General features: G+C 47.2%; 1 protein-coding gene across 4 annotated transcripts in view; it reads right to left on the bottom strand.

Moving 5' to 3' along the window:
• NR6A1 (nuclear receptor subfamily 6 group A member 1) overlaps positions 1 to 10,624 on the bottom strand; it is a 50,427-nt gene extending 39,803 nt beyond the window's left edge. For 2 of the 4 annotated variants that reach the window (XM_083631699.1, XM_083631700.1), the window contains exons 1-3: positions 10,350 to 10,624; positions 2,145 to 2,186; positions 1,930 to 1,986 (exon numbers count right to left, since the gene is read on the bottom strand). In XM_083631699.1, the coding sequence (XP_083487825.1) occupies positions 1,930 to 1,986; positions 2,145 to 2,186; positions 10,350 to 10,461 (211 nt within the window). In that variant the 5' untranslated portion in view covers positions 10,462 to 10,624. Of the gene's footprint in view, positions 1 to 1,929; positions 1,987 to 2,144; positions 2,223 to 9,324; positions 9,503 to 10,349 lie in introns of those variants that run through there. The other 2 variants (XM_083631701.1, XM_083631702.1) reach the window with 2 other exon arrangements.
• Positions 10,625 to 27,722: the final 17,098 nt, after the last annotated feature.

Genomic DNA, 27,722 nt, shown 5'->3' with positions numbered 1-27,722 from the left:
TTTTGATGGGGAAAACGTTGGAGGGTAGGTTGGGATCTATTTTCATGGGAGAAATATCGGAAGAAATGTTATCTGTATTTTAATGGGAGAAATGTCGGAGGGGATGGCTGAACATCCCTATTTTCATGGGAGAAATGTTGGAGGGGACGGTCATAGGATCTCCCTATTTACATGGGAGAAATTTTGGAGGGGATGGTAGAACGTCAAAATGAATTGGGACTCCTTGGCAGGTTTGGAATCAAGAAACACTAATTTATTTGTTAATATAACAGACGGATAATTTGGAGATTTTTACATTTTTATCACACGCAAAGAATAAGGTGTGCTAATAAATCAGAAAGAGGAACTGAGTAATAGGGTTATGTGGGGGAGATGGGAGGGGGAAATGGGGGGAAATACAATTGTTGGAATGATTTGTTATGTGAAAACAGTTAATAATTTATTTTTACAAAAAAGGAAAAACATCCCTACAGTGGTACCTCAGGTTAAGTACTTAATTGGTTCCGGAAGTCTGTTCTTAACCTGAAGCGTTCTTAACCTGAAGCGGACTTTCCCATTGAAAGTAATGGAAAGTGGATTACCCATTCCAGACAATGAAAAACACCCCCTAAAACAGCAATTTAACACACATTTTACTGTCTAACTAGACCATTGATCCATAAAATGAAGACTTTAAAAGAATTTTTCGATCTCAATTTAAATAAGGAGACTGACTTAAATATTGTTTGGGATGCCAGCAAAGCTGTCCTTAAGAGGATTTTTTATATAGTGGTACCTCAGGTTAGGTAGGGGTGTGGGTGGCGCTGTGGGTTAAACCACAGAGCCTAGGACTTGCCGATCAGAAGGTCAGCAGTTCGAATCCCCGTGACGGGGTGAGCTCCCATTGCTCAGTCCCTGCTCCTGCCCACCTAGCAGTTCGAAAGCACGTCAAAGTGCAAGTAGATAAATAGGTACCGCTCCGGCGGGAAGGTAAACGGCGTTTCCGTGCGCTGCTCTGGTTCGCCAGAAGCGGCTTAGTCCTGCTGGCCACATGACCCCGAAGCTGTACTCCGGCTCCCTCGGCCAATAAAGCGAGATGAGTGCCAAAACCCCAGAGTCGGCCACGACTGGACCAAACTGTTCTTAACCTGAAGCACCACTTTAGCTAATGGGGCCTCCTGCTGCTGCTGCCGCACCGCCGGAGCACGATTTCTGTTCTCATCTTGAAGCTTGATTACCCCCTCTAAAAACTAGGTGCGTCTTGTGGTCCGGTGCGTCCTATAGAGCGAAAAATACAGGCTGTGTGTATGTGTGTGTGTATGTATGTGTGTATATATATATATATATATATATATATGCACACACACACAGATATACATATATATATATATATATATATATATATATATATATACACACACACAACCACACACACGCATATATATACACACACTACACACACAAACACATATATATACACACACACACTACACACACATATATACACGACACACATATACACACACACATACACAAACACACACACACATATACAGTGGTACCTCAGGTTAAGTACTTAATTCATTCCGGAGGTCTGTTCTTAACCTGAAACTGTTCTTAACCTGAAGCACCACTTTAGCTAATGGGGCCTCCTGCTGCTGCCGCACCGCCGGAGCACGATTTCTGTTCTCATCCTGAAGCAAAGTTCTTAACCCAAGGTAATATTGCTGGGTTAGCGGAGTCTGTAACCTGAAGCGTCTGTAACCTGAAGCGTCTGTAACCTGAAGCGTATGTAACCCAAGGTACCATTGTATGCACACACACACACACACATATATATACACATACATATACATACACACACAGAGACACATACATACGTGTATATGTATGTTTGTGTGTGGAAATCCCTGGTTCTCCTGGGCAAGAGAGAAAAAGGAATATACTCACTGCTGGCGTTCAAGGGGAGCACAGAGGAAGGGGAGTTCATCGGTTCAACATCCGTAGCTAGGGAGAGAAAGGAGGCAGGGTTTGAAATGCTGTTCCAATAATAATAATAATAACGACAACAATATATTTATACACAATATTAGAACACAGTAATGCATCAAACATTAAAAGCTTCCCTAAACATTTCCCCTAAAATAAGACGTGTCCGTACTTACTGGGAGGCGGGTCGTGTTCAGTAGGTGGCTCCCGGTAGAAACCTGGGGGGCAGGAAAGAGATGCGTCATGGGTTGGTGCTATAAGCAAGGATAATAATAATAATAATTTATACTCCGTCCATCTGGGCGGCTTCCAACAAAAGATTGAAATACAATAGTCCGTCAGACATTCAAAGCTTCCCTAAACAGGGCTGGCTTCAAATGTCTTCTAAAAGTCTGGTAGTTGTTTTCTCTTGGACATCTGGTGGCAGGGAGTTCCGCAGGGCGGGAGCCACCACCGAGAAGGCCCTACTGAGAAGACCGCTGCTTAGATTTTTTTTATTATTATTATTATTAGCCCCTCCCCCCATTGTCCAAGTTGCATCCCCAATTATTCTTGCCCGCTTCCGACATTTGCCGACTTCCTGTAAAAAAACCCTCACCTCTTTTTCTGGGGGGGGGGGTAAAAGCCCCAATGATGACGATTAATTAAAATTCCTTACCGCCCTTACCGAAAATCACAGGCGGGTTGACAATATAAAACATCCCACATCCCATGCCCTTTTAAAATGTGAGGGGTTTGGGGGGGGGGTTGCTGTTTATATTTTGTGTATTTTGTGGTTTTATTTTTTTGGTTTTGTTCTGTGAAGCGCCCTGAGAGCTCCTGCTATATGGCAGTACAGTGGTACCTCGGGTTAAGTACTTAATTCGTTCCGGAGGTCCGTACTTAACCTGAAACTGTTCTTAACCTGAGGTACCACTTTAGCTAATGGGGCCTCCCGCTGCGCCACCGGAGCACGATTTCTGTTCTCATCCTGAAGCAAAGTTCTTAACCTGAAGCACTATTTCTGGGTTAGCGGAGGCTGTATGTAACCTGAAGCGTATGTAACCCGAGGTACCACTGTATTTAAATTCAAGAACAGGAATAATAATTTAAGCAATGAAAGTAAAATAACAACAGCAAAACAACAACCACAATAAAAGGCTTCTTCTTGTGTTAGAGGAAGAGGAAGAGAAGAAGGAGGAAGGAAGAGAAGAAGAGGAAGAGGAGGAGGACGAGAAAAGGCTTGGCGTTGCCACAACAACAGAAAAGTCTCGGTGTTGTGTCTCAAGGTCTGCAAACGTCAATTTGCAAAGGGACAGAATAGTTTCATGTCTAATTTGGAACGCAGGTGAAACTTGAAAAATTAGAATACCACGGAAAAGTTCCTTCTTTCAGTAGTTCAACTTGAAATGGTTTGCAATGGGGGGTTTGCAACAATTCTGATTGCAAACGTGTCTCCGTTGCTTTGCTCCTTGCACGGAGGGGGGGGACCAGTTTTGCAGCCGCCCGCTTCCTGAGGGAATAATAAGAGGGCTGCAAACCCAAAAATCCGGTTTGGGTGCAATTGCGACTCAAGGAGGACCTTTGAATGACCTTTGGAAGTGGGGGGGGGGGGAGCGGGATAGAAGGAAGAGAAAGGAGTTATTGTTGTTGTTATTGTTATTATTATTATTAAATGTCATCTTCTCATGTTGCCACAACAACAGTAAAAGAAAAGGTTTGTTCTCATGTTGCTGCAAGACGAAGAAGAAGAGGAGGAGGAGGAGGAGGAAGAAGAAGAAAGGGAAGAAGAAGAGGAGGAGGCAATGCAATTCTGGGCTGCATCAATAGGAGTATAGCATCTAGATCAAGGGAAGTAATAGTGCCACTGTATTCTGCTCTGGTCAGACCTCACCTGGAGTACTGTGTCCAGTTCTGGGCACCCCAGTTCAAGAAGGACACTGACCAACTGGAACGTGTCCAGAGGAGGGCAACCAAAATGGTCAAAGGCCTGGTAACGATGCCTTATGAGGAACGGCTAAGGGAGCTGGGCATGTTTAGCCTGGAGAAGAGGAGGTTAAGGGGTGATATGATAGCCATGTTCAAATATATAAAAGGATGTCACATAGAGGAGGGAGAAAGGTTGTTTTCTGCTGCTCCAGAGAAGCGGACATGGAGCAATGGATCCAAACTACAAGAAAGAAGATTCCACCTAAACATTAGGAAGAACTTCCTGACAGTAAGAGCTGTTCGACAGTGGAATTTGCTGCCAAGGAGTGTGGTGGAGTCTCCTTCTTTGGAGGTCTTTAAGCGGAGGCTTGACAACCATATGTCAGGAGTGCTCTGATGGTGTTTCCTGCTTGGCAGGGGGTTGGACTCGATGGCCCTTGTGGTCTCTTCCAACTCTATGATTCTATGATGAGGAGGAAGAAGAAGAAGAGGAGGAGAAAAGGCTTGGTGTTGCCACAACAACTGTAAAAGAAAAGATTTGTTCTTGCGTTGCTGCAAGAAGAAGGGGAAGAAGATGAGGAGTAGGAGGAAGAAGAAGAGGAGGAGGAAGAGGAAGAAGAAGAAGAGGAGGAGGAGGAGGAAGAAGAAGAAGAGGAGGAGGAGAAAAGGCTTTGTGTTGCCACAACAGTAAAAGAAAAGGTTCATTCTTGTGCTGCTGCAATAATAAATAACAATAATAATTTTTTATTTACACCCCGCCTTCCCCAGCCAAGACCAGGCTCAGGGCGGCAAGAAGAGGAGGAGGAGGAAGAGGAAGAAGAGAAAGACGAAGAAGAGGAGGAGGAGGAAGAAGAAGGGAAAAGGCTCGGTGTTGCCACAACAACAACAGTAAAAGGTTGGTTCTTGTGTTGCTGCAAGAAGAAGAGGAAGAGGAGGAGGAGGAAGAAGAGGAAGAATAAAAGGGAAAAAGGAGGAGGAGGAGGAGGAGGAGGAAGAAGAGAAAAGGCTCAGCGTTGTCACAACAACAGAAAAATTAAAGATTTGTTCTCGTGTTGCTGCAAGGCGAAGAAGAAAAAGATGAAACGCAAGCCGCCCGGCCTCGCCCGGCCCTACTCGGGAGTTGCGTTGGGGGGGGGGCCACTCAAGGTCTGCAAACGTCAATTTGCAAAGGGATAGAATAATTTCATGTATAACTTGGAATACTTAATGTGACTGGATTGGATTGGAAAAATGAAAAACTGAACAAAAATAAAAAAATGTTAAAAAAGAATTTCTACAGTACTTTTATTTGAGTTTCCATTGAAACGAGGCTGTATTTGAATGTTTTGATGTTTTAATGTTGTATTTTAATCTTGTTTTTAAGTTGGTTTTTCTATCAGGTGTTAGCCGGCCTGAGCCCGCTCTTGGCTGGGGAGGGCAGGGTACACATAAAAAATATTATTATTATTATTGAATGTCAATTTGCAAAAGGATAGAATAATTTCAGGCCTAATTTGGAATACTTCATGTGATTAGATTGGATTGTTAAAATGGAAAACTTAACAAAAATGATTTTTTTTTAAAAAAAGAATAATTTTGATGGCGGCTGCAACTCCATGGCTGTTTCTCTCTCTCTCTCTTTTTTGCAAACGACAGAAAGCACGTAAATTTGGAGCCTGGTTTGCAATGGGGTTTGGGTTTTTTTGCAACAATTCCGACTGCTTGTGTCTCAAGGTCTGCACACGTCAATTTGCAAAGGGGCAGAATAATTTCATGTCTAATTTGGAACGCAGGTGAAACTTGAAAAATTAGAATACCACGGAAAAGTTCCTTCTTTCAGTAGTTCAACTTGAAATGGTTTGCAATGGGGGGGTTTGCAACAATTCCGATTGCAAACGTGTCTCCGTTGCTTTGCTCCTTGCACGGAGGGGGGGACCAGTTTTGCAGCCGCCCGCTTCCTGAGGGAATAATAAGAGGGCTGCAAACCCAAAAATCCGGTTTGGGTGCAATTGCGACTCAAGGAGGACCTTTGAATGACCTTTGGAAGTGGGGGGGGGAGCGGGATAGAAGGAAGAGAAAGGAGTTATTGTTGTTGTTATTGTTATTATTATTATTATATGTCGATTTGCAAAGGGATAGAATCTCCAGCGCCGTCCTCTCTTTTTTTTTTTTGCAAAAAATTTGGAGGATCAGCCTGGTTTGCAATGGGGTTTTTTTGCAGCAATTCTGATTGCAATTCTGATTGCTTTGCTCCTTGCACGGAGGGGGGGACCAGTTTTGCAGCCGCCCGCCTCCTAAGGGATAAGAGGGCTGCAAACCCAAAAAAATCTGGTTTGGGTGCAATTGCGACATTTGGCCAAAGCACAGCCTGACCCCCTCCTTTAATACCTCACCGAACTCTAGCCCAATGGTTGCCATTACTTTGATTTTGAAGTGATTTTAGAATGAATAGATTTTAGAACGATGCATTATTTTATTGTTTTGGAGTTTTTTTCAAAAAAAATTATCAATTGTCCAAATTTTTTTGAAACAAACATACATCCTAATTGTAATTAAACCAATCTTGATAACATTGTTAAGTGACTTCCTCAAATCCCCCTGGTTGAATTTCATTATATATCATTTTAAAGTTTTATATATCATTTTAACAGTTTTCCAAAATCAATCTTCTCAAATTATCTTGATCACTTAACATCTTTCATTCTTTCTAATCTGGCTTTAAGCATCTTAATTCCTATTCTTACATATTTAAATCCTAACCCTATCTCATGTTGTTTTATTGTTGTTAGCTGCTCTGAGCCCGGCTTTGGCTGGGGAGGGTGGGCTATAAGTAAAAAATTAATATTATTATTAAGAAGGACCTTCGAATGACCTTCGGACGGAGGGGGGGAAGCCGGATAGAAGAAAGAAAAAGGAGAATAAAGGGGTTGCAATTGGGGGGGTATTATTTGTTTTGGGTTTTCCCACCGCAATATAAAAGGCTGGCTTTGCATTTGCATGGGGCTCTTTCGATTGATCCGGGGGGGTTGTAAAATATTCAAGGCGGGCACTGAAACTTCAGGGGGGGGGATTATTGATGGGGGGGGAGAAGGAAGCGGCCGAGGAGGAAGGAAGGATCCTTCAAAGGGAGGAAAATGAACCATTTATAGTGGAATTGGCCCCCTGTCCAAACACGCCCTGCATGATTTATTGGGGGGGGGAGGAAAAGAAAAGATAATGGTCGGTGGGGCATCCCGGGAAGGGGGGAAGGGGGAGAAGCCAGCCAATTTTGGCGGGGGGGGGGGAGAAGAGTGAAGGAAGAGATAATAGGGGGAGATGGGGTCGATTTCGAGTGAATTTACACACACACACAAGCATATATATAAACAAACACACACACACACACACACACATATTTTCGGGGGGGGGAAAGAGTGAAGGATGAGAAAATAGGGGGAGAAGGGGATAGAGTTCAAGTGGATTTACACACACACACACACACACAGATATCTATATAGGTATACACACACACACACATATATACACACATATACATATATTTGGGGGGGAGTGAAGGAAGAGAAAATGGGGGAGATGTAGTAGATTTCAAGCATATATATATGTGTGTGTGTGTGTCTGTGTGTATTTGTGTATACACACACACACATACATATACATACACACACACACACACACACACATATATATATATATATATATATATATATATATATATGGGTAAAGAAAGAAAGGGGCATAAGGAAGACACTCCCAAGGGACCCCCTTTTCCGGTCCTATAACAGGACAGGACATCCCAATTTTCATCAGAGAATGGTCGGAGGGTCTGTGGCAGTAGACTTATTTTATAAAACTTATTATTATTATTATTATTGAACAGGACATCCCGATTTTCGTGAGAGAAAGGATGGAAGATATGCAAATGTAGGCTTATTTTATAAAATGACAATTATACATGGAGCTGCTTGGCGCGGGAGCCAGATCTATTATTATGATATTCTCGTTCTCTGTATAATTCATTCTAAATTATAATTATTTCTCATTAGGAACATTGACACCTTCCCGCAATGTCAACGTTTTCATGCACCGTAAACCACCTTTTTAATTTTAAAAAAAGACATAGAGTGGTCTAGAAACGAACGGGAATAAAATAATAAAATTAGGGTGTTGTAATTATTTATCATTATTAACGATAAAGGGGGGAGCCATATCTATGCAGTACGATATTCTAGAGTGTACAGTTTACATATTGATAAAACTGAAATATAATGTAAAAAACTATTATTATAGATTATATAATAATAGTTTTATATTACATTATAATACAAAAGTATCTATCTATTATTACAGATTATATAATAATAATATAGTTTTATATCATATTGTGATACTTCAATTATTTGAGATTTTTATACACCAGTATAGAGAGGAACTGGATCATGACAAAATAACATAATAATTTTATGATGTTGTATCTATAATGTCCCCCTTTCTTCCACCCACCGACCAATTTTTTGGTGGGGCCCAAATCTATTAGGATATTCTAATTCTATACATTTCCAAATTCTACTTCTCCATCATATTATATTATAATTCTATTATATTGTTCAGGGAAGTTTTTAAGGTGTGACATTTTAGTGCATTTTTGGTCTGTTGGAAGCTGCCCAGAGTGGCTGGGAAAACCCAGCCAGATGGGTGGGGTACAAATAATAAAGTATTATTATTACAGTGGTACCTCAGGTTAAGTACTTAATTCGTTCCAGAGGTCCGTTCTTAACCTGAAGCACCACTTTAGCTAATGGGGCCTCTTGCTGCTGCCGCGCCGCCGGAGTCCGATTTCTGTTCTCATCCTGAAGCAAAGTTCTTAACCTCAAGCACTATTTCTGGGTTAGCGGAGTCTGTAACCTGAACTGTATGTAACCCGAGGTACCACTGTATTATTATTATTATTATTATTATTATTATTATATTACCATTATCTCTTGTTATAAACGAAGGCCCCCCTTTCTTCCACTCACCGGCCAATATTTTGCGGGGCCCCCAAATCTATTAGGATATTTTAATTCTATACATTTCCATATTCTGCTTTACATATTTTTATATTATATTACCATGATCTCTTGTTATAAATGAAGGTCCCCCTTTCTTCCATCCGTCGATCTTTTTTTCTGGGGGTGGGGTGGGGAGCCAGCAAAATCCCTTACAATATTCTAATACAGTGGTACCTCAGGTTAAGTACTTAATTCGTTCCGGAGGTCCGTTCTTAACGTGAAACTGTTCTTAACCTGAAGCACCGCTTTAGCTAATGGGGCCTCCCGCTGCTGCCGTGCCGCTGCTGTGCAATTTCTGTTCTCATCTTGAAGCAAAGTTCTTAACCCGAGGTACTATTTCTGGGTTAGCAGAGTCTGTAACCTGAAGCATCTGTAACCCGAGGTATTGTAATATTCAAATAATACAATATTCTTCCCATACCCTCCTTCCCAATATCATCCCATCGCATGTCACTTGGCTTGCGGTCTGCAGAAACAAAACAATTCACAATAAAATAATAATATTATGTTATAACAACCAAATATTATTACAATGTTACAATAACAAGATAATAATGTTATGATACTGTAACCGCTGACAATTAGAAACAACGCTTTTTTCCCTTTTTCTTTAAATCAAAGCTTCCCCCCATTTTTTCATTTCCCTTTTTTTATACCCCCCCTTTATTACTTCCCCCTTGTTTTCCCCTTCCCCCTTTTATCTTTTCCCCTTCCCCCTTTCCTTCATTTTTCATTCCCCCCTTTTATTTCCTTTATCCACTTGTTTTTCCCTTTCTTCTTCCCCCCTTTTTTCTCCCCTCCTCCCTTTTTTTCTTTTTTCCCTTTTTCTCCCCTTGATTTTCCCTTTATTTTCTCTCTTTCCCCCCGTTTATTTCCTTTATTCCCCATTATTCCCTTTCTTCTTTCCCCCCTTCCCCTTTTTTCTCTTTTCTTCCTTTTTCCCTTTCCCCCACTTCTTATTCCCTTTCCCCCCTTTGCCCCATTATTTCCCTTTTCCTCCCCTTGATTTCCCCTTTTCTGCTTCTTTTCCACCTTTCCCTCCCCCCCCGATTTCCTTTTTCTTCTTTCCCCCCTTTGCCCCTTTGTTTATCCCTTTTTATTTCCCCTTTTCGTTGTTTTCCCCCTTCCCCCCTCCCCTTGTTTTCCCCTTTCCTTCTTTCCCCCTCCCCTTTTTCTTCTTCCCCCCTTGTTTCTCCCATTTCTCCCCCATTCCTCTTTCCCCCTTTTGTCCCCCCCATTGATTTTCCCATTTCTCCCCTTTCTTCTTTTTCCCCCTTTGCTTCTCCCATTTTTCCTTTTCATTGTCTTCCCCCTTCCCCCTTTTCCTTTCCCCCCTCCCCTTGCTTTTCCCATTTCCCCCTTTATTCCCTCTTCCTTCATTTCCCCCTTTGTTTATCTCCCTCGCTTTCCCCCCACGCCCCCTTTTCCTTCTCCCCTCAGGATTACCGTTCTGAGGCGGCGGCGGGGGCGGGGGCGGCGGGGGCGGCCTCGGGGTTCCCGGCGTCCTCCGTCCTGCTCCGGAGGCGGCTCCGGGCGGCGGCGGGGGCTCGTCGTCCATGTCTCTCAGGCGGGCGTGGGAGGCGGAGGCGGAAGCTGCAGCCGCGGCGCCCCGGCGCGCCCGGCGCCCATCGCCGCCGCTCCCCGAGCGACCTGACAGGACCGAGCGACTCGACCTGACTGACGGACCGCGAGCGCCCACGCCCCGTCCCAGCGCGCCGCTCCGCACTGCGCACGCGCCGTCCCGCCCCCTCGGTGGTGCCGGTGGCGCGGATTGGCCGGAGGAGGAGGGGCTCGCCAGGGCGCACGCGCGGCTCCGCCTCCGCGCCCGACTCACGCCATTGTCCGGCCGGGGACGCGGCGGTGCGCACGCGCCGGGAATCAGCGCACGCGCAGAAGCGCCTCCTTCCCAAATCTGCTCTATGGACTGACGGCGCACGCGCAGAATCAACTCTTCGCCGCGATGACTGCGCACGCGCAGAATCACCTCCCCGCCGACCCTCTAGTGGACTGACTGCGCACGCGCAAAATCACCTCCTCGCCTGCCCTCCTAGAGGGACTAGATGCGCACGCGCAAAATTAACTTCGCCGGGCTGACTGCGCACGCGCCAAAAACATCCTCGCCTCCTCTCTTAGAGGGACTGGCTGAGCAATATCAACTCCCCGCCGGGCTCACTGCGCACGCGCAGAAACACCGCGAGACGGCCCGACGGCGCACGCGCAGCCCCTTAACTGACAGGTCGTTCCGAGCGGGCCGTTCTGCGCACGCGCGGGCCCTTCCACGTACTTCTGGGCCGCTTCGGGATGAAACAACTGTCGAAACGGGCGGCGGCGGAGAACGTGAGGGGAAAACCGAACCGCCGTTTTTTGAGAAATTTAGGGCGGCGGCAGCGGCGGGCGAAGCTGCTAGGCCCGGTTTCGCAGTTCCGACCCCCCCCACTTGGGGGAAAATGGTCTCTCCCGAAATAAGCCGCCTTGTCAGCTAGGCCACGCCCCTTCTTTACATATTCATAGCCCCGCCCCCTCATGAATATGAACAAGCACCTTTCAGATGGGAGTTGAAGGAGTCCTTATGGCCGTGTCATTATTGATTGTTATGATCTTGGGAACAAAGTCACGAGACCTTGTTTTTTTATATAATATATATTTGTGTGTGTGTATAGATAGATAGATGTATATATATATATATATATATATATATATAAAATAATTTATTTCTGTCCCGCCCTTCCCAGCCGAAGCCGGGCTCAGAGCGGCTAATGACAGAAAAACAACACAGCATTCTAAAATCAATTCATTCTAAAATCAGTTCAGATCAAATTAATGGCCACCATTGGGCCAGAGCTCCGCGAAGATTGCTGAGGGAGGGAGGCAGGCTGTGCCTTGGCCAAAGGCCTGGTGGAACAGCTCCGTCTTGCAGCCCCTGCGGAAAGATGTCAAGTCCCGCAGGGCCCTAGTCTCTTGGGACAGAGCATTCCACCAGATCGGGGCCACGGCCGAAAAAGCCCTGGCTCTGGTCAAGGCCAGCCTAACCTCCCTGTGGTCCGGGACCTCCAAGGTGTTTTTATTTGAAGACTGTAAGGTCCTCCATGGGACATACCAGGAGAGGCGGTCCCGTAGGTATGAGGGTCCTAGGCTGTATCGGGCTTTCAAGGGTTAAAACCAGCACCTTGAACCCGATCCTGGACTCCACCGGGAGCCAGCGCAGTTGGTATAGCCCTGGGTGAACGTGGTCCTGCGGCGAGGACCCCGGAAGGAGTCTTGCCATAGCATTCTGCACCCACTGGAGTTTCTGAATCTCCAAGATGTTTTTGTTTGCAGACCGTAAGGTCCTCCATAGGATATAGCAGGAGAGGTGGTCCCGTAAGTACGAGGGTCCTAGGCCATATAGGGCTTTCGAGGTTAAAACGGGCACCTTAAACCTGATCCTGTACACCACTGGGAGCCAGGGCAGCTGGGATAGCACTTCTTGCTTCCCCAAGGGGGTCCTTGCCATAGCTGTCAACCTTCCCCCTTTTTTTGCAGGAAATTCCCTTCCAGCGCCATTTCCCACTGCTATCCCAGATTGTTGTCCCCGGGACAGGTGAGGCTGCTGATCCCTTCTTTTCAAATCAGAAAGTTGGCAGCTATGGTCCTAGCCATAGCTGTCAACCTAATAATAATAATAATAATAATAATAATAATAATAATAATTTATTATTTATACCCAGCCCATCTGTTCCCCAGCCACTCTGGGCGGCTTCCAACAAAACACTAAAATACACTAACCTATTAAACATTAAAAGCTTCCCCAAACAGGGCTGCCTTCAGATGTCTTCTAAAAGTTTGGCAGCTATTTTTCTCTTTGACATCTGGTGGGAGGGCGTTCCACAGGGCAGGCGCCACCACTGAGAAGGCCCTCTGCCTGGTTCCCTGTAGCTTTGCTTCTCACAGTGAAAGAACTGCCAGAAGGCCCTCGGCGCTGGACCTCTGTCTCCAGAAAGAACGATGGGGATGGATACGCTCCTTCAGGAATACTGGACTGAGGCCATTTAGGGCTTTCAAGGTCAACACCGACACTTTGAATTGTGCCTGGAAATGTCCTGGGAGCCAATGTAGATCTTTCCAAACAGGTGTTATGTGGTCTCGGCGGCCGCTCCCAGTCACGAGTCTAGCGGCCGCACTCTGGATTAGTTGTAGTTTCCGAGTCACCTTCAAAGGTAGCCCCACATAGAGCGTATTGCAGTAGCCCAAGCAGGAAATAACTGGAGCATGCACCACTCTGGCGAGACAGTCTGCGGGCAGGCAGGGTCTAATTCTGCGTACCAGGTGGAGCTGGCAAACAGCTGCCCTGGACACAGAATTGACCTGCGTCTCCAGGGACAGCTGTGAGCCTGTGTGGTGTAGTGGTTAGAGTGGTGGACTCGTAATCTGGTGAACCGGGTTCGCGTCACCGCTCCTCCACATGCAGCTGCTGGGTGACCTTGGGCTAGTTACACTTCTCTGAAGTCTCTCAGCCCCACTCACCTCACAGAGTGTTTCTTGTGGGGGAGGAAGGGAAAGTTGAATCTTAGCCGCTTTGAGACTCCTGAAGGGGAGTGATAAAGCGGGATATCAAATCCAAACTCTTCTTCTTCATTTATCCTTTGAAAACAACATTCCTAGGTTGATACATTTCTCACCTTAAAAAAACCCACCAGCTACAGTTTTCTCTTCTTTTACGGTTTTACTTTGTGTTTTCTCTTCTCTTCCGGTTTTACTTTGTGTTTTCTCTTCAGGTTGTCTGTCACCTTTGATCCCTCTCCAGGGCTGCTCTGATTTTCTGTTTGCCTGGTGTAGCTGTCTCCAGGAGCCACAGAGGCAAGAGGAGAGAGCAGGGCTAAGTACCCTTTGGAGCATAGCTGTCAACTTACAGATTTGAAAATAAGGGACCAGCAGCCTCGGAAATAAGGGATCAGCAGCCAAAATAAGGGATTTTCCAGGCACAGGTATGTTCAACTTCTGAGCCCCTCCAAGCCAAAGGCAGAAAGCCCAGCCAGCAGCCAAACGAAGCCTCAAGCAGTGGTTCCCACAGCGCAGCAACCCAGCAAAGGGGATGAAGCAAGGGAAACCACCGTCACCTCTCCGCTGGGAAGCGCTGAGCAAAGGCGAGTCCCCAGGCAACGCGGCCGATTTGATCAGCACAAGGCATGCAAGCTCCACCCCCCAGTTGTTCTTAGACTCCCTATTGGGTGAGCAACGCAGCCAAGCAACACAGTTGGAGCCTCCCTCCTCCCTGGCCGGCAGGGAGGGAGGGAGAGGAGCTGCTTCCTTTGAAACCCGGGAAATTCAAGGGACATCATCAATAAGGGACAGCAGCGGGACACAGTGCTGGGATAAGGGACTGTCCCGCCAAATAAGGGACAGTTGATAACTATGCTTTGGAGTGTCACGAAACGGTAAATTAACCACACAGAGTCTTCTTCATAAACAGAACAAAACTTTACTGAAGAAAATAAACTTGTTCAGAAACAGCATAGTCAAAGAGCATACACAGAGTGCTCATAGCAGCTATCTGAGATTTCACAGAGGCACAGTCTTAGTGATTTACTAGAGTCCTGGAGCCACTCTGTCTGCCTTAGCTTTACACAGCAGCAGCAACAACAGCACTACAGTGGTACCTCGCTTTGAGTCCACCCTGTTTAGGGTCCATTTCGTCGAACATCTGCAGCAAACTCGGAAGTACCGGAACGGATTTGCTGCTCGCACAAAAGCACTAAATCGCGCTTCAAACATAAGCACTAAATCATGCTTCGCGCATGCACAGAGTGGTGCTTTGTCGAGCATGCCTTTCGTTGAGCATCCGGGGCTCCAGAACGGATCCCAGACGCAAAAGGAGGTATGACTATACAGTCATACCTCTTGTTACGTCCGCTTCATGTTACGTTCTTTCAGGTTACGCCCCGTGGCGACCCGGAAGTACCAGAAAGGCTTACTTCCGGGTTTTGCCGCTCGTGCATGCGCAGAAGTGCGAAATGACGTCACGTGCATGCGCAGAAGCGGTGAATCACAACCCGCGCATGTGCAGACGCACCGCTGCGGGTGGCACTCTTTTCATGTTGCAAACGGGCCTCCGGAACGGATCCCGTTCACAACCAGAGGTACCACTGTATTCCACAGACTACTCCATACACAACCCATTCAGCTCTCTGACTGAGGCCCATAGAGAGACTGGCTACTTTTATATGGAAAGTGAGTCGTCACCCAAGATGAGTCACGAGTCACAGTGACTTACCAGTTAGCAGGCTTAGGTGTGAATATTGTGTAGGCTTGGCCTCTTTCTTCTCTCAAGAACCTTTGTCTCATGACATGGAGTCGCCCTTCCCTCCTGTCTAAAATCTGACTGTGGCTGCAGACCTCGGCACAGTTTCTTAGGAACCAGCCCAAATAAAACTCAGTGGGGTTTGTTGTTGTTTAGTCGTTAGTCGAGTCCGACTCTTCGTGATCCCCTGGACCAGAGCATGCCAGGCCCTCCTGTCTTCCACTGCCTCCCACAGTTTGGTCAAACTCATGCTGGTAGCTTCGAGAACACTGTCCCACCATCTCGTCCTCTGTCGTCCCTTCTCCTTGTGCCCTCCATCTTTCCCAACATCAGGGTCTTTTCCAGGGAGTCTTCTCTTCTCATGAGGTGGCCAAAGTCTTGGAGCCTCAGCTTCAGGATCTGTCCTTCCAGTGAGCACTCAGGGCTGATTTCCTTCCGAATGGAGAGGTTGGATCTTCTCACAGTCCATGGGACTCTCAAGAGTCTCCTCCAGCACCATAATTCAAAAGCATTAATTCTTTGGCGATCAGCTTTCTTTATGGTCCAGCTCTCCCTTCCATACATCACTACTGGGAAAACCATAGCTTGAAGTATACGGACCTTTGTTCGCAAGGTGATATCTCTGCTTTTTAATTTGCTGTCTAGAAGCTTCACTGAGAACCTGCAAAAAGCCTGGTACTTGGTGACACCACAGTGGGCACTAGCCAGCTGCTGCCCTCCACAGTGGTGCAGCACCTCCTTTCATGTTCAATTCAATGGGGCTTACTTGTGATTAGTGTGACCAGTGGGTCAAATCTCCCTCCCTCCCTCCCCTTCCACATTTAAATAGCCCTTCCTGATGGTAGACTGTTCCTGCCAAAATGTCTCCCCTCCCCAGCCTTAGCAGTGGTAGAACAATGTGAAGCAAGAGGCTGGGCTGACATCACCCAGGTGGAGAAATCTAATGCAAAGTAGCTCCATAGCCACCCACAAACTTCTGCTTCTACCTAACCCAGAAGGACCCTCCCTGGGCCCAGCCTTGGTTATGACTTTCACAGCCCCCTTTTATGAGCTTTGCATTTTTTGATTCATTAAGCTGTGTAGAGGAAGAAGAGCAGCTTATCTCCTTTGCTACACCCTCAAAATGCCAGCTTGCAACAGGAAAACCAAACCCCTGGGGTGACTAATGATGAGAGCCCGCTGATAGGATAGGCGAGTCTCAAGGAGGATGCCAGCTTGGTCTTCTAACTCTTTGCAAACAAAGTAAACTGTGTTGCCTTCCTAGCAGATAACATTTCATCCTCTGCCTCTTAAAGAGAACGGTCTCACAGTAGTATAGCGATTAGAGTGCCAGGTGGGGGACCAGGGTTCAAATCCCCCACTCGGCCATGAAGCTCCCTGGGTGGCCTTGGGCCAGTCACTGCCTCTCAGCATAGCCTACCTCACAAGGTTTTCGTGGGGATTAAATGAGGAGAAGGAGAATTAATGCATGCCACATTGTGCTCCCTGGAGAAAAAGGTGGATCATAAATACAGCAAGCAAGCAAGCAAACAAGCAAGCAAACAAACAAACAAACAAACAAGATGCCTCTGGGAGATGCCAGGCAGCAGAGGTGGACTTTGGTCTTTCAAATTTCAGCAGCACTCTGTGCAATGCCAAAATTTTACAGACACACAGCCATCTTGCCCCCTGTGTCTAATCCCCTTTTAAAGCAGCCAAAAAGTATTTCATAGAAAGAAAATCATTCTAGCTGCCCACAAACAGGCACAGCGAGATAGCAAAACTTCAGCAGCAAAAAGACTATGTATTGTGGCAGTGAGTTCCATTGTAGGTCATGCTGGTGACGTAAAAATTGGGGTTTTGCTTTTGCTGCCCAACTCCCCATGGGACTTTGAGTCCCCTAAGGCCATGATCGGCCAGAGAAGAATGGATGGAGGCAGGATGCGGTAAAAGCAAGGCAAATCTTCATTTTTCTGCTGCCACAGAGTTCCCTCCACTCTTTCCAAGGAGGGAGAGACCCTGAACAAAAGTGTCCAGGAACTTTTAAAGACTTTTGACATTGCCCAACCCCCTTAGCCAAAGACCTCTTAGCCACCCCAAAATCATCATACATACGTCATAGGAGGCTGTTTACAGCAGAAATCTTGTCTGCCAGGATACCTGATAATGGTCGCTGATTGCATTACCTGGGCAGCCTGGCCATTCTTTTGTGATGGTTAATACTTTGGTTCCTGAATCCTTCACAGGCTTACACACCTTTAAGACAGGATTTGTAAGCGAAAAGACAATGGGAAGGCTTTCACCATTTGCCTCCCTTACTGCAGAGGAATATTTGAGGTCACTGGGAGAGTCAAAATGGCTTCAGGATTGCTCTCCTGTACTATTTCAGACACATGTTTTATATATTTAGATATGCGCACATTTATGAATATTTATTCTATATTTGAGAGATGATGGTGATAATGATGATGATGATGATGATGATGATGATAATAATAATAATGATAAATTATTTTATTTATACCCCATCCTCCCCGGCCAAGACCGGGCTCAGGGCGGCTAACATCAGGTATAAAAACAATTGATTAAAATGCAACTTAAAAACAGAATTAAAATACAACTTAAAATGCAGCCTCATTTCAGTGGAAGCCCAGATCAAAAACTGTTTTGGGGGGAGAAAACATCAAGTCTTCACCAAGGCCAACTATCCAGACTGGTCCTACGTGGGCCAGAAAAAAGCCAGGGAAGTCCCCAAATAGGAGTTCCATCACAGAAGGAGAAAGGACAAAGGAAAGGGGGCGGGGGGAATCAAGTTGATTCCAAGCCAAAGGCCAGGCGGAACACCTCTGTCTTACAGGCCCTGTGGAAAGAAATCAGATCCTGCAGGGCCCTAGTCTCATGAGGCAGAGCGTTCCACCAGGCCGGGGCCAGTGTTGAAAAGGCCCTGGCTCTGGTTGAGGCTAATCTGACTTTCTTAGGGCCCAGGACCTCGAGGGTGTTGCTATTTATGGACCTTAAGGTCCTCCACGGGGCATACCGGGAGAGGTGGTCCCGTAGGTACGAGGGTCCTAGGCCGCATCCTTATAACACTGGCTTGGGCTGTGTGTGTGTGCGGGTGGAAATGCACAAATACGAGCACGGAAAGCAGAAGATAAAGCGGGCCCGTTATGTATGACAACAGCACAGTGTGAACAGCTCAGGGAGACAGAGCAGGGTTAGGACATGCTGCAAATCCACATTTGGCCACTGAGGGGCAGTCGGGCATCATATTTGAGGACAAATTGCTTGCAGCAATAGAGTCTATGACCATCTCTATAGGAAAGACCAGCTCCAGTCTGCAAAACGGAACATTTAAATGATGGCTGTATGTCTCCCTCACCCCTTCTTTAGCCTGTTATATTTTTTTCCTTAAGCCTTAAGCTCTGGCAAGCAGGTTGATAGCAGGTTTCAGCTGGGGGCCTTTACCTACCTGGCCAGGCTAAGGGGCCTTCTGCATTCAGTGCAGGTGCTTGACCACTGAGCCGCAGCCCCTCCTCCTGATGAAACGTTCTGTTGACCAGGAGTCTAAGGGACACTGAGAGGCTGTTCCCTTTGCCTCCTGGAAACAGCATCATGGCATGGGGGAGACCAGCCTGCCCTTCTGCTGGCAAGAGAAGCAGCTGCTGCAGCAAGCTTGCTTTCTCCCTGGCCCAAGAACTTTGTAACTCAGAACAAGTGCCTGGGTTTGCTCTTCCCCTCTTTCTTCCCAATCTCTTTTCCTTTTGTGTCGTGTCATTTAGATTAAAAGTCTGACGGCAAAGACTGCCTTCTTACTGATCATGCATTTTCCTGGTTGAAGGGAAGAGCAAAATCACATAGCTAATATACAGTGGTACCTCGGGTTACAAGCGTTTCAGGTTACAGACTCCGCTAACCCAGAAATAGTGCTTCAGGTTAAGAACTTTGCTTCAGGATGAGAACATAAATTGCGCGGCGGCAGCGGGAGGCCCCATTAGCTAAAGTGGTGCTTCAGGTTAAGAACAGTTCAGGTGAAGAACGGACCTCCGGAACGAATTAAGTACTTGACCCGAGGTACCACTGTATTGGTTCACAACGTAGCAGGGGAGCCAACTCGCCCTCCGGATTTTGGTTGAATGCAGGCGGGTGTGTGTGATGTCAGATGTCTTTGTTGCCTATCTCAGTGGCTGCGGAGGGCGGAGGGGAACTGCTTTCTCACTGACTTTGTGGGTGCCCATCCCCCACAATTATATTATTGTGGGTGCCTGCATATATTGGGACACGGGTGGCGCTGTAGTCTAAACCACAGAGCCTAGGGCTTGCTGATCAGAAGTTTGGTGGTTCGAATCCCCGCGACGGGGTGAGCTCCTGTTGCTCGGTCCCTGCTCCTGCCAACTTAGCAGTATGAAAGCACGTCAAAGTGCAAGTAGATAAATAGGTACCGCTCCGGCGGGAAGGTAAACGGTGTCTCCGTGCGCTGCTCTGGTTCGCCAGAAGCGGCTTAGTCATGCTGCCCACATGACCCGGAAGCTGTACACCGGCTCCCTCGGCCAATAAAGCAAGATGAGCACCGCAACCCCAGAGTCAGCCACGACTGGACCTAATGGTCAGGGGTCCCTTTACCTTTAAAAATAAAAAATTAATAAAAAATAAGATAGCTGCTTATTTCATTGACATCTGATGAGAAGCCGTTCCACAGGGCGGGACCTACACCTTCACACCTGTCTCTCTCATCCTTGGCTGAGCTGCTTCAGGCACCTTGGATCACGGTTTCCATGTCAGCTGAGCCCTGCTGTCACCTGGGAAGGCCAAACAGATTAAGCCCCAATCCCTCCAGCCGGTGTTTAGAGAGGAACACAACAGAGTGGTTTTGAAGTGAAGGTTTGTTTAGGGAACAGCATAATGCAAGAAAAAGAACTGATTGTCCGATACAGTTTGTTTATTTCGCATAGCCTTTACCAGCCTGATGCTCATCTGCAAAAGATAAGGCTGGCAAGGTCAGTCCTTGTTCATCCAGGCAGATGAAGCTTATGAAGGTAGGAAGAGCCATTAGCTGGATCAGGCCAATGAGCTATCTAGTCCTGTTCTCACAGTGGCTGACTAGATGCTTGTGGGAAACCAGCAAGCAGGATCCTTGCACAAGAGCAGGTCTCCTCTCCTGTGTTTTCCTGCATCTGGTATTCAGAAGCCTCTCTGCCTCTTGACCACGGAGGCACAGCGCAGTAACTGTGGCTCATCTCCTCCTCCTCCTCCATGGGTTTGTCCAAACCTCCATCAAGGCTCTCCAAATTGGTGGCCATCATTGCCTCCTGTTGGGACGTGGGTGGCGCTGTGGGTTAAACCACAGAGCCTAGGACTTGCCGATCAGAAGGTCAGCAGTTCGAATCCCCAGGACGGGGTGAGCTCCCGTTACTCGGTCCCTGCTCCTGCCAACCTAGCAGTTTGAAAGCACCTCAAAGTGCAAGTAGATAAATAGGTACCGCTCCGGCGGGAAGGTAAACGGCATTTCCGTGCGCTGCTCTGGTTCGCCAGAAGCGGCTTAGTCATGCTGGCCACATGACCCGGAAGCTGTACGCCAGCTCCCTCGGCCAGTAAAGCGAAATGAGTGCCGCAACCCCAGAGTCGGCCACGACTGGACCTAATGGTCAGGGGTACCCTTACCTTTACCTTTAAGCACCCATGGCCCCTGGACTTGGCTCCTATGCAACTTACTACCTGAAGGCCAATGACTTAACCCAGAAGCCAACATCAGAAGAACCGTGTGATATGGGACAGTGTTCTCTGACCCCTAGTGGCCAACCAGATGCTATTCTGAGACCCAAAGCCTTCATCAGCTGTTGTGTCCCTCCCTTCCTTTTCTCTGTCCTGAATCTTGTGTCTTTGTACTTTTGTCCATTTACTGTATTTATTTTCCCTGATTTGAACTATAAAATGGTGATTTTCTTGAGTCAAAATGAGAGTACCCCTAAACATTTCTTTTTTAAGAAAAAAAAGCCTCTTTCTTGTCTTTACTGTACATTAAAAGGCCCCACACCTTTCCGCAGAGGGGACGTCCTCCATCCCATCGACAACTTTGCTCGCCCTTTTTCTGAACCTTTGCAACATTCTTCCTTTTTGATGGAAGACTGAACATAACTGAACATAGGACAGTCATACCTCTTGTTACGTTTGCTTCAGGATAAATCTTTTCAGGTTGCGACCCGGGAGTACCGGAAAGGGTTACTTCCGGGTTTCACCACTTGCGCATCCGCAGACGCTCAAAATGACGTCACACACATGCACAGAAGCGGCAAATCGTGACATGCGCAGACACGGGTTGCGTTCTTCTCAGGTTGCGAACAGGGCTCTGGAACGGATCCCGTTTGCAACCAGAGGTATTACTGTACAGTGGTACCTCAGGTTAAGTACTTAATTCGTTCTGGCGGTCCGTACTTAACCTGAAACTGTCCTTAACCTGAAGCACCACTTTAGCTAATGGGGCCTCCTGCTGCTGCCGCGCCGCTGGAGCACGATTTCTGTTCTCATCCTGAAGCAAAGTTCTTAACCTGAAGCAATATTTCTGGGTTAGCAGAGTCTGTAACCTGAAGCGTCTGTAACCCGAGGTACCACTGTATTCCAAATGTGTTTCGCACTACAGCTTTGAATAACTGCATTATGATATTGGCAGTTTTATTTCTAGTTTCTTACTTAAAGATCTTTGCATGGAAGTTGCCTGGCCTTGCGTTTAAGAACCATAAGGGTCTGCTGGATCAGGCCAAAGGCCCATCTAGCCCAGCATCCTGTTCTCACAGAGGCCAATGAGGTGCTTGTGGGATTCCTACAAACAGGACTCTCCCGCCCTGTGGCTCCTTCCAGCAACTGGTGTTCAGAAGCCTTGCTGCCTTGCAAGCACCACAGAAGCCGAGCCGAGCCATCAGGGCTGGTAGCCATTGATAAGCCTTGTCCAATGCTCTAATCTCTCACTGCCTGGGGGCAGTGAGAGATTTGACTTTCTTGGGCTCCATGATCACTGCAGATGGGGACAGCAGCCATGAAATTAAAAGACGCCTGCTTCTTGGGAGAAAAGCAATGACAAGCCTGGACAGCATCTTAAAAAGCAGAGACATCACCTTGCCAACAAAGGTCTGTATAGTTAAAGCTATGGTTTTCCCCGTAGTGACGTATGGAAGTGAGAGCTGGACCATAAAAAAGGCTGATCGCCAAAGAATTGATGCTTTTGAATTGTGGTGCTGGAGGAGACTCTTGAGAGTCCCATGGACTGCAAGAAGATCAAACGTATCCATTCGGAAGGAAATCAGCCCTGAGTGCTCACTGGAAGGACAGATCCTGAAGCTGAGGCTCCAAGACTTTGGCCACCTCATAAGAAGAGAAGACTCCCTGGAAAAGACCCTGATGCTGGGAAAGATGGAGGGCACAAGGAGAAGGGGACGACAGAGGACGAGATGGTTGGACAGTGTTCTCGAAGCTACCAACATGAGTCTGACCAAACTGCGGGAGGCAGTGGAAGACAGGAGGGCCTGGCGTGCTCTGGTCCAGGGGGTCACGAAGAGTCAGACTCGACTAACGACTAAACAGCAACAAACCCCACTGAGTTTTATTTGGGCTGGTTCCTAAGAAACTGTGCTGAGGTCTGCAGCCACAGTCAGATTTTAGACAGGAGGGAAGGGCGACTCCATGTCATGAGACAAAGGTTCTTGAGAGAAGAAAGAGGCCAAGCCTACACAATATTCACACCTAAGCCTGCTAACTGGTAAGTCACTGTGACTCGTGACTCATCTTGGGTGACGACTCACTTTCCATATAAAAGTAGCCAGTCTCTCTATGGGCCTCAGTCAGAGAGCTGAATGGGTTGTGTATGGAGTAGTCTGTGGAATACAGTGGTACCTCTGGTTGTGAACGGGATCCGTTCCGGAGGCCCGTTTGCAACATGAAAAGAGCGCCACCCGCAGCGGTGCGTCTGCACATGCGCGGGTTGTGATTCACCGCTTCTGCGCATGCACGTGACGTCATTTCGCACTTCTGCGCATGCACGAGCGGCGAAACCCGGAAGTAAGCCTTTCCGGTACTTCCAGGTCGCCACGGGGCGTAACCTGAAAGAACGTAACATGAAGCGGACGTAACAAGAGGTATGACTGTATAGTCATACCTCCTTTTGCGTCTGGGATCCGTTCTGGAGCCCCGGATGCTCAACGAAAGGCACGCTTGACAAAGCACCACTCTGTGCATGCGCGAAGCATGATTTAGTGCTTATGTTTGAAGCGCGATTTAGTGCTTTTGCGCGTGTGCGAGCAGCAAATCCGTTCCGGTACTTCCGGGTTTGCTGCAGATGTTTGACGAAATGGACCCTAAACAGGGTGGACTCAAAGCGAGGTACCACTGTAGTGCTGTTGTTGCTGCTGCTGTGTAAAGCTAAGGCAGACAGAGTGGCTCCAGGACTCTAGTAAATCACTAAGACTGTGCCTCTGTGAAATCTCAGATAGCTGCTATGAGCACTCTGTGTATGCTCTTTGACTATGCTGCTTCTGAACAAGTTTATTTTCTTCAGTAAAGTTTTGTTCTGTTTATGAAGAAGACTCTGTGTGGTTAATTTACCGTTTTGTGACACTCCAAAGCATAGCTGTCAACTGTCCCTTATTTGGCGGGACAGTCCCTTATCCCAGCGCTGTGTCCCGCTGCTGTCCCTTATTGATGATGTCCCTTGAATTTCCCGGGTTTCAAAGGAAGCAGCTCCTCTCCCTCCCTCCCTGCCGGCCAGGGAGGAGGGAGGCTCCAACTGTGTTGCTTGGCTGCGTTGCTCACCCAATAGGGAGTCTAAGAACAACTGGGGGGTGGAGCTTGCATGCCTTGTGCCGTTCAAATCGGCCGCGTTGCCTGGGGACTCGCCTTTGCTCAGCGCTTCCCAGCGGAGAGGTGACGGTGGTTTCCCTTGCTGCATCCCCTTTGCCGGGTTGCTGCGCTGTGGGAACCACTGCTTGAGGCTTCGTTTGGCTGCTGGCTGGGCTTTCTGCCTTTGGCTTGGAGGGGCTCAGAAGTTGAACATACCTGTGCCTGGAAAATCCCTTATTTTGGCTGCTGATCCCTTATTTCCGAGGCTGCTGGTCCCTTATTTTCAAATCTGTAAGTTGACAGCTATGCTCCAAAGGGTACTTAGCCCTGCTCTCTCCTCTTGCCTCTGTGGCTCCTGGAGACAGCTACACCAGGCAAACAGAAAATCAGAGCAGCCCTGGAGAGGGATCAAAGGTGACAGACAACCTGAAGAGAAAACACAAAGTAAAACCGGAACAGAAGAGAAAACACAAAGTAAAACCGTAAAAGAAGAGAAAACTGTAGCTGGTGGGGTTTTTTAAGGTGAGAAATGTATCAACCTAGGAATGTTGTTTTCAAAGGATAAATGAAGAAGAAGAGTTTGGATTTGATATCCCGCTTTATCACTACCCGAAGGAATCTCAAAGCGGCTAACATTCTCCTTTCCCTTCCTCCCCCCCCAACAAACACTCTGTGAGGTGAGTGGGGCTGAGAGACTTCAGAGAAGTGTAACTAGCCCAAGGTCACCCAGCAGATGCATGTGGAGGAGCGGAGACGCGAACCCGGTTCCCCAGATTACGAGTCCACCACTCTAACCACTACACCACACTGGCTCACAGCTGTCCATGGAGATGCAGGTCAATTCTGTGTCCAGGGCAGCTGTTTGCCAGCTCCACCTGGTACGCAGAATTAGACCCTGCCTGCCCGCAGACTGTCTCGCCAGAGTGGTGCATGCTCCAGTTATTTCCTGCTTGGACTACTGCAATGCGCTCTATGTGGGGCTACCTTTGAAGGTGACTCGGAAACTACAACTAATCCAGAGTGCGGCCGCTAGACTTGTGACAAGACTAAACAACTAAACAACAAGAATCCTCTTTTAAAGCCATCTGAAAGCCAAGGGGAGAGAGCAACTGTTAGGATATCCTATACTCTTGGAACCTAAAACGTTTATGCTTGGTTGTCCAAAATAGGTTATTACAGAAAATGATCAAGAAACAGGAGCGGCAAGGATCCTAATTGCTAAAAACTGGGAAAAAGAAATTGCGCCAACAAAGAAGGAATGGCATGACAAACTGTTAGAGTACAGCTGTACCTCGGGTTACATACGCTTCAGGTTACATACGCTTCAGGTTACAGACTCCGCTAATCCAGAAATAGTACCTCGGGTTAAGAACTTTGCTTCAGGATGAGAACAGAAATCGTGCTCCGGCGACGCAGCAGCAGCGGGAGGCCCCATTAGCTAAAGAGGTGCTTCAGGTTAAGAACAGTTTCAGGTTAAGAACAGACCTCCGGAACGAATTAAGTACTTAACCCGAGGTACCACTGTATATTGAACTGGCTAGATTAACAGAGGCAATGAGAGATCACACTAGACAAGATTTTCAAGAAGCATGGAGAAAATGCAGAGAATACTTCACAAAACAGTGCCCTAAAATACATACCTGGACTCGTTTCGATTAATGGCTGCAGGAGACTTTGTGGATATTTAAGTTATAATTAGAAAAACATTAGTAATTATTCATAAAGGAAACAGCTTATAAGAAGTAAAGAAGGAGGTCAGATACAGGATAAAGGAAGTATTTTATTTGTATTTTTTTGTACTGTTGCATGTTATGCTTATTGAATGTTATGTTCACGTTTAATGAGGGTGGATTTCTGTATTGGGGTGGGGGGTTTATGTTATGTTGTAAAAAAACATTCCAATAAAAAGAAAAGAAATAGTGTTCAACCTTATAACTGCTTCTGAGATAATAATAGGAAATAATGGAGGGTGGAGACATACGTCTTAGTACTCAGTGCTTCCCACCCCCCCAAAAAAAAATGTTTAGGAGTACTCTCATTTTAACTCAAGAAAACCAGCTTTTATAGTTCAAATTGGGAAAAATAAATACAGTAAATGGACAAAAGTACGAAGATTCACAAAATGTTTAGGGGCATGCGTACCCCTGCGTCCCCCCAGAAAAAAAGCACTGCTCCTGCTACATCTGAGTGCATTGAGAAAAATTGGTACAATTATTACCAAATAATACATATAAACCAGCCCAATGAATTTATGGAGAAATTGGTATTTTTTTGGGGGGGGGGGGAGATTTAAAGTTTTGCAACAAGTTCAACTATTGTCACAAGCCCAGAGATCTGGAACTATAAACCTGGACACTTTGTAGCACTCGCTCCGGTATATAGCTATAATGGAGAAAATTCAGATTTCAGGAAGGACTCTGCACTTCAGTTGGGAGAAAGCCACACTCGCAGAGCTCAGGCGATGCTGGATTTGGGCATCCATGTTGTAGGGGTCCCCAAGAGACCTTCTAGAGTCCCTTGCAGGTTCTCTATCAGTCGGAGAAAATCACAGAGGCCAACCAGAGATTATTGAGAAGCAAAGCAGCTAGTAAGCTTGATACCGTATTTTTCGCTCCATAGGGCACACCGGACCATAGGGCACATCTAGTTTTTAGAGGAGGAAAACACGGAAAAAAATATTCTGAATCAAATGTTGCACTAAACTATTTAAAGCAGCAAAGCAAGCCTGAGAGGAAGGAAGGAAGGGGAACCATGGCTTATCTAAGTCCAGTTAATAATAGTGAGCCTGACTTATGGCCATGGAGATTAGCCTGGCCGTCTCAGTGGAAATCTGGGGAGGCTGAGGTGGACTTTCCAGTGGTCAAAGTGTGGTTGTGTCTTCCTGCCCGGCATCTATTTCCTGCCCTCTTTCCACGAGTGTAAGCTGCTCCCCTCCCACTTTGTTGCTTCAAGGGGAGCCCGGGAGGAGGGAATCCACTGCATGGAACCCCTTCCTTCCCTCCTCCGTAGTTGCTTTGAAGCAGGAAAGTGGGAGAGGAGCGGCTTACACGAGTGTAAGCTGCTCCCCTCCCACTTTGCTGCTTCAAAGGGAGCCCGGGAGGAGGGAATCCACTGCAGCTTCCCCCACCTCCCACAGAAGCCCGCGGAAGCCGCACGCTCTTTAAAGGGGCTGTGTGGCTCCTGTGGGCTTTTCTACGAGGTGGGAGAAGGGACTGATGCGGCCAGTCAGTCCCTTCTCCCTCCTGGGGAAAAGCCCGCAAGAGCCGCACGGAGCTTGTATGTGGCTCTTGGGGGCTTTCCCCGCCTGCCTCCCCCCTGCATTCGCCCCATAGGACGCACACACATTTCCCCTTGCTTTTTAGGAGGGAAAAAGTGCATCCTATAGAGCGAAAAAATACGGTATTTATTGATCTGTTGCAACAAGGTGTTCCCCTCACACGCAGGGGGAAAGGAGGAGGACCCCGAACAAAGGTGTGTCCGCCCATATATTGACATTTCCCCCCAGTTAGCAAAACGAGTGCAGGCACTCGTTTCTATTTCAGATTTCCGCTGTCCCACGATGCAGGAATGTGTTTTGAGGGAGGCCAACCCAAGCTAGAGACAATTGCCTGGACGAGTTTTCTTTTATGCTGGGTAAGCATTCGTTTTCCAGCTGCTGCAGGAATTTATGTATAGGTGGGGGGGGCTTGCCCCTCCGGCAGATATCACGCACATGCAGCCCACTACCAAAACCAGCACAA

This window comes from Podarcis filfolensis, assembly GCF_964270895.1.
Source record: "Podarcis filfolensis genome assembly, contig: HAP1_SCAFFOLD_87, whole genome shotgun sequence".
NCBI classification, from domain to species: Eukaryota; Metazoa; Chordata; class Lepidosauria; order Squamata; family Lacertidae; genus Podarcis; species Podarcis filfolensis.
The sequence above is the reverse complement of the archived record's forward strand: the minus strand, read 5'-3'. Positions and strand labels throughout refer to the sequence as shown.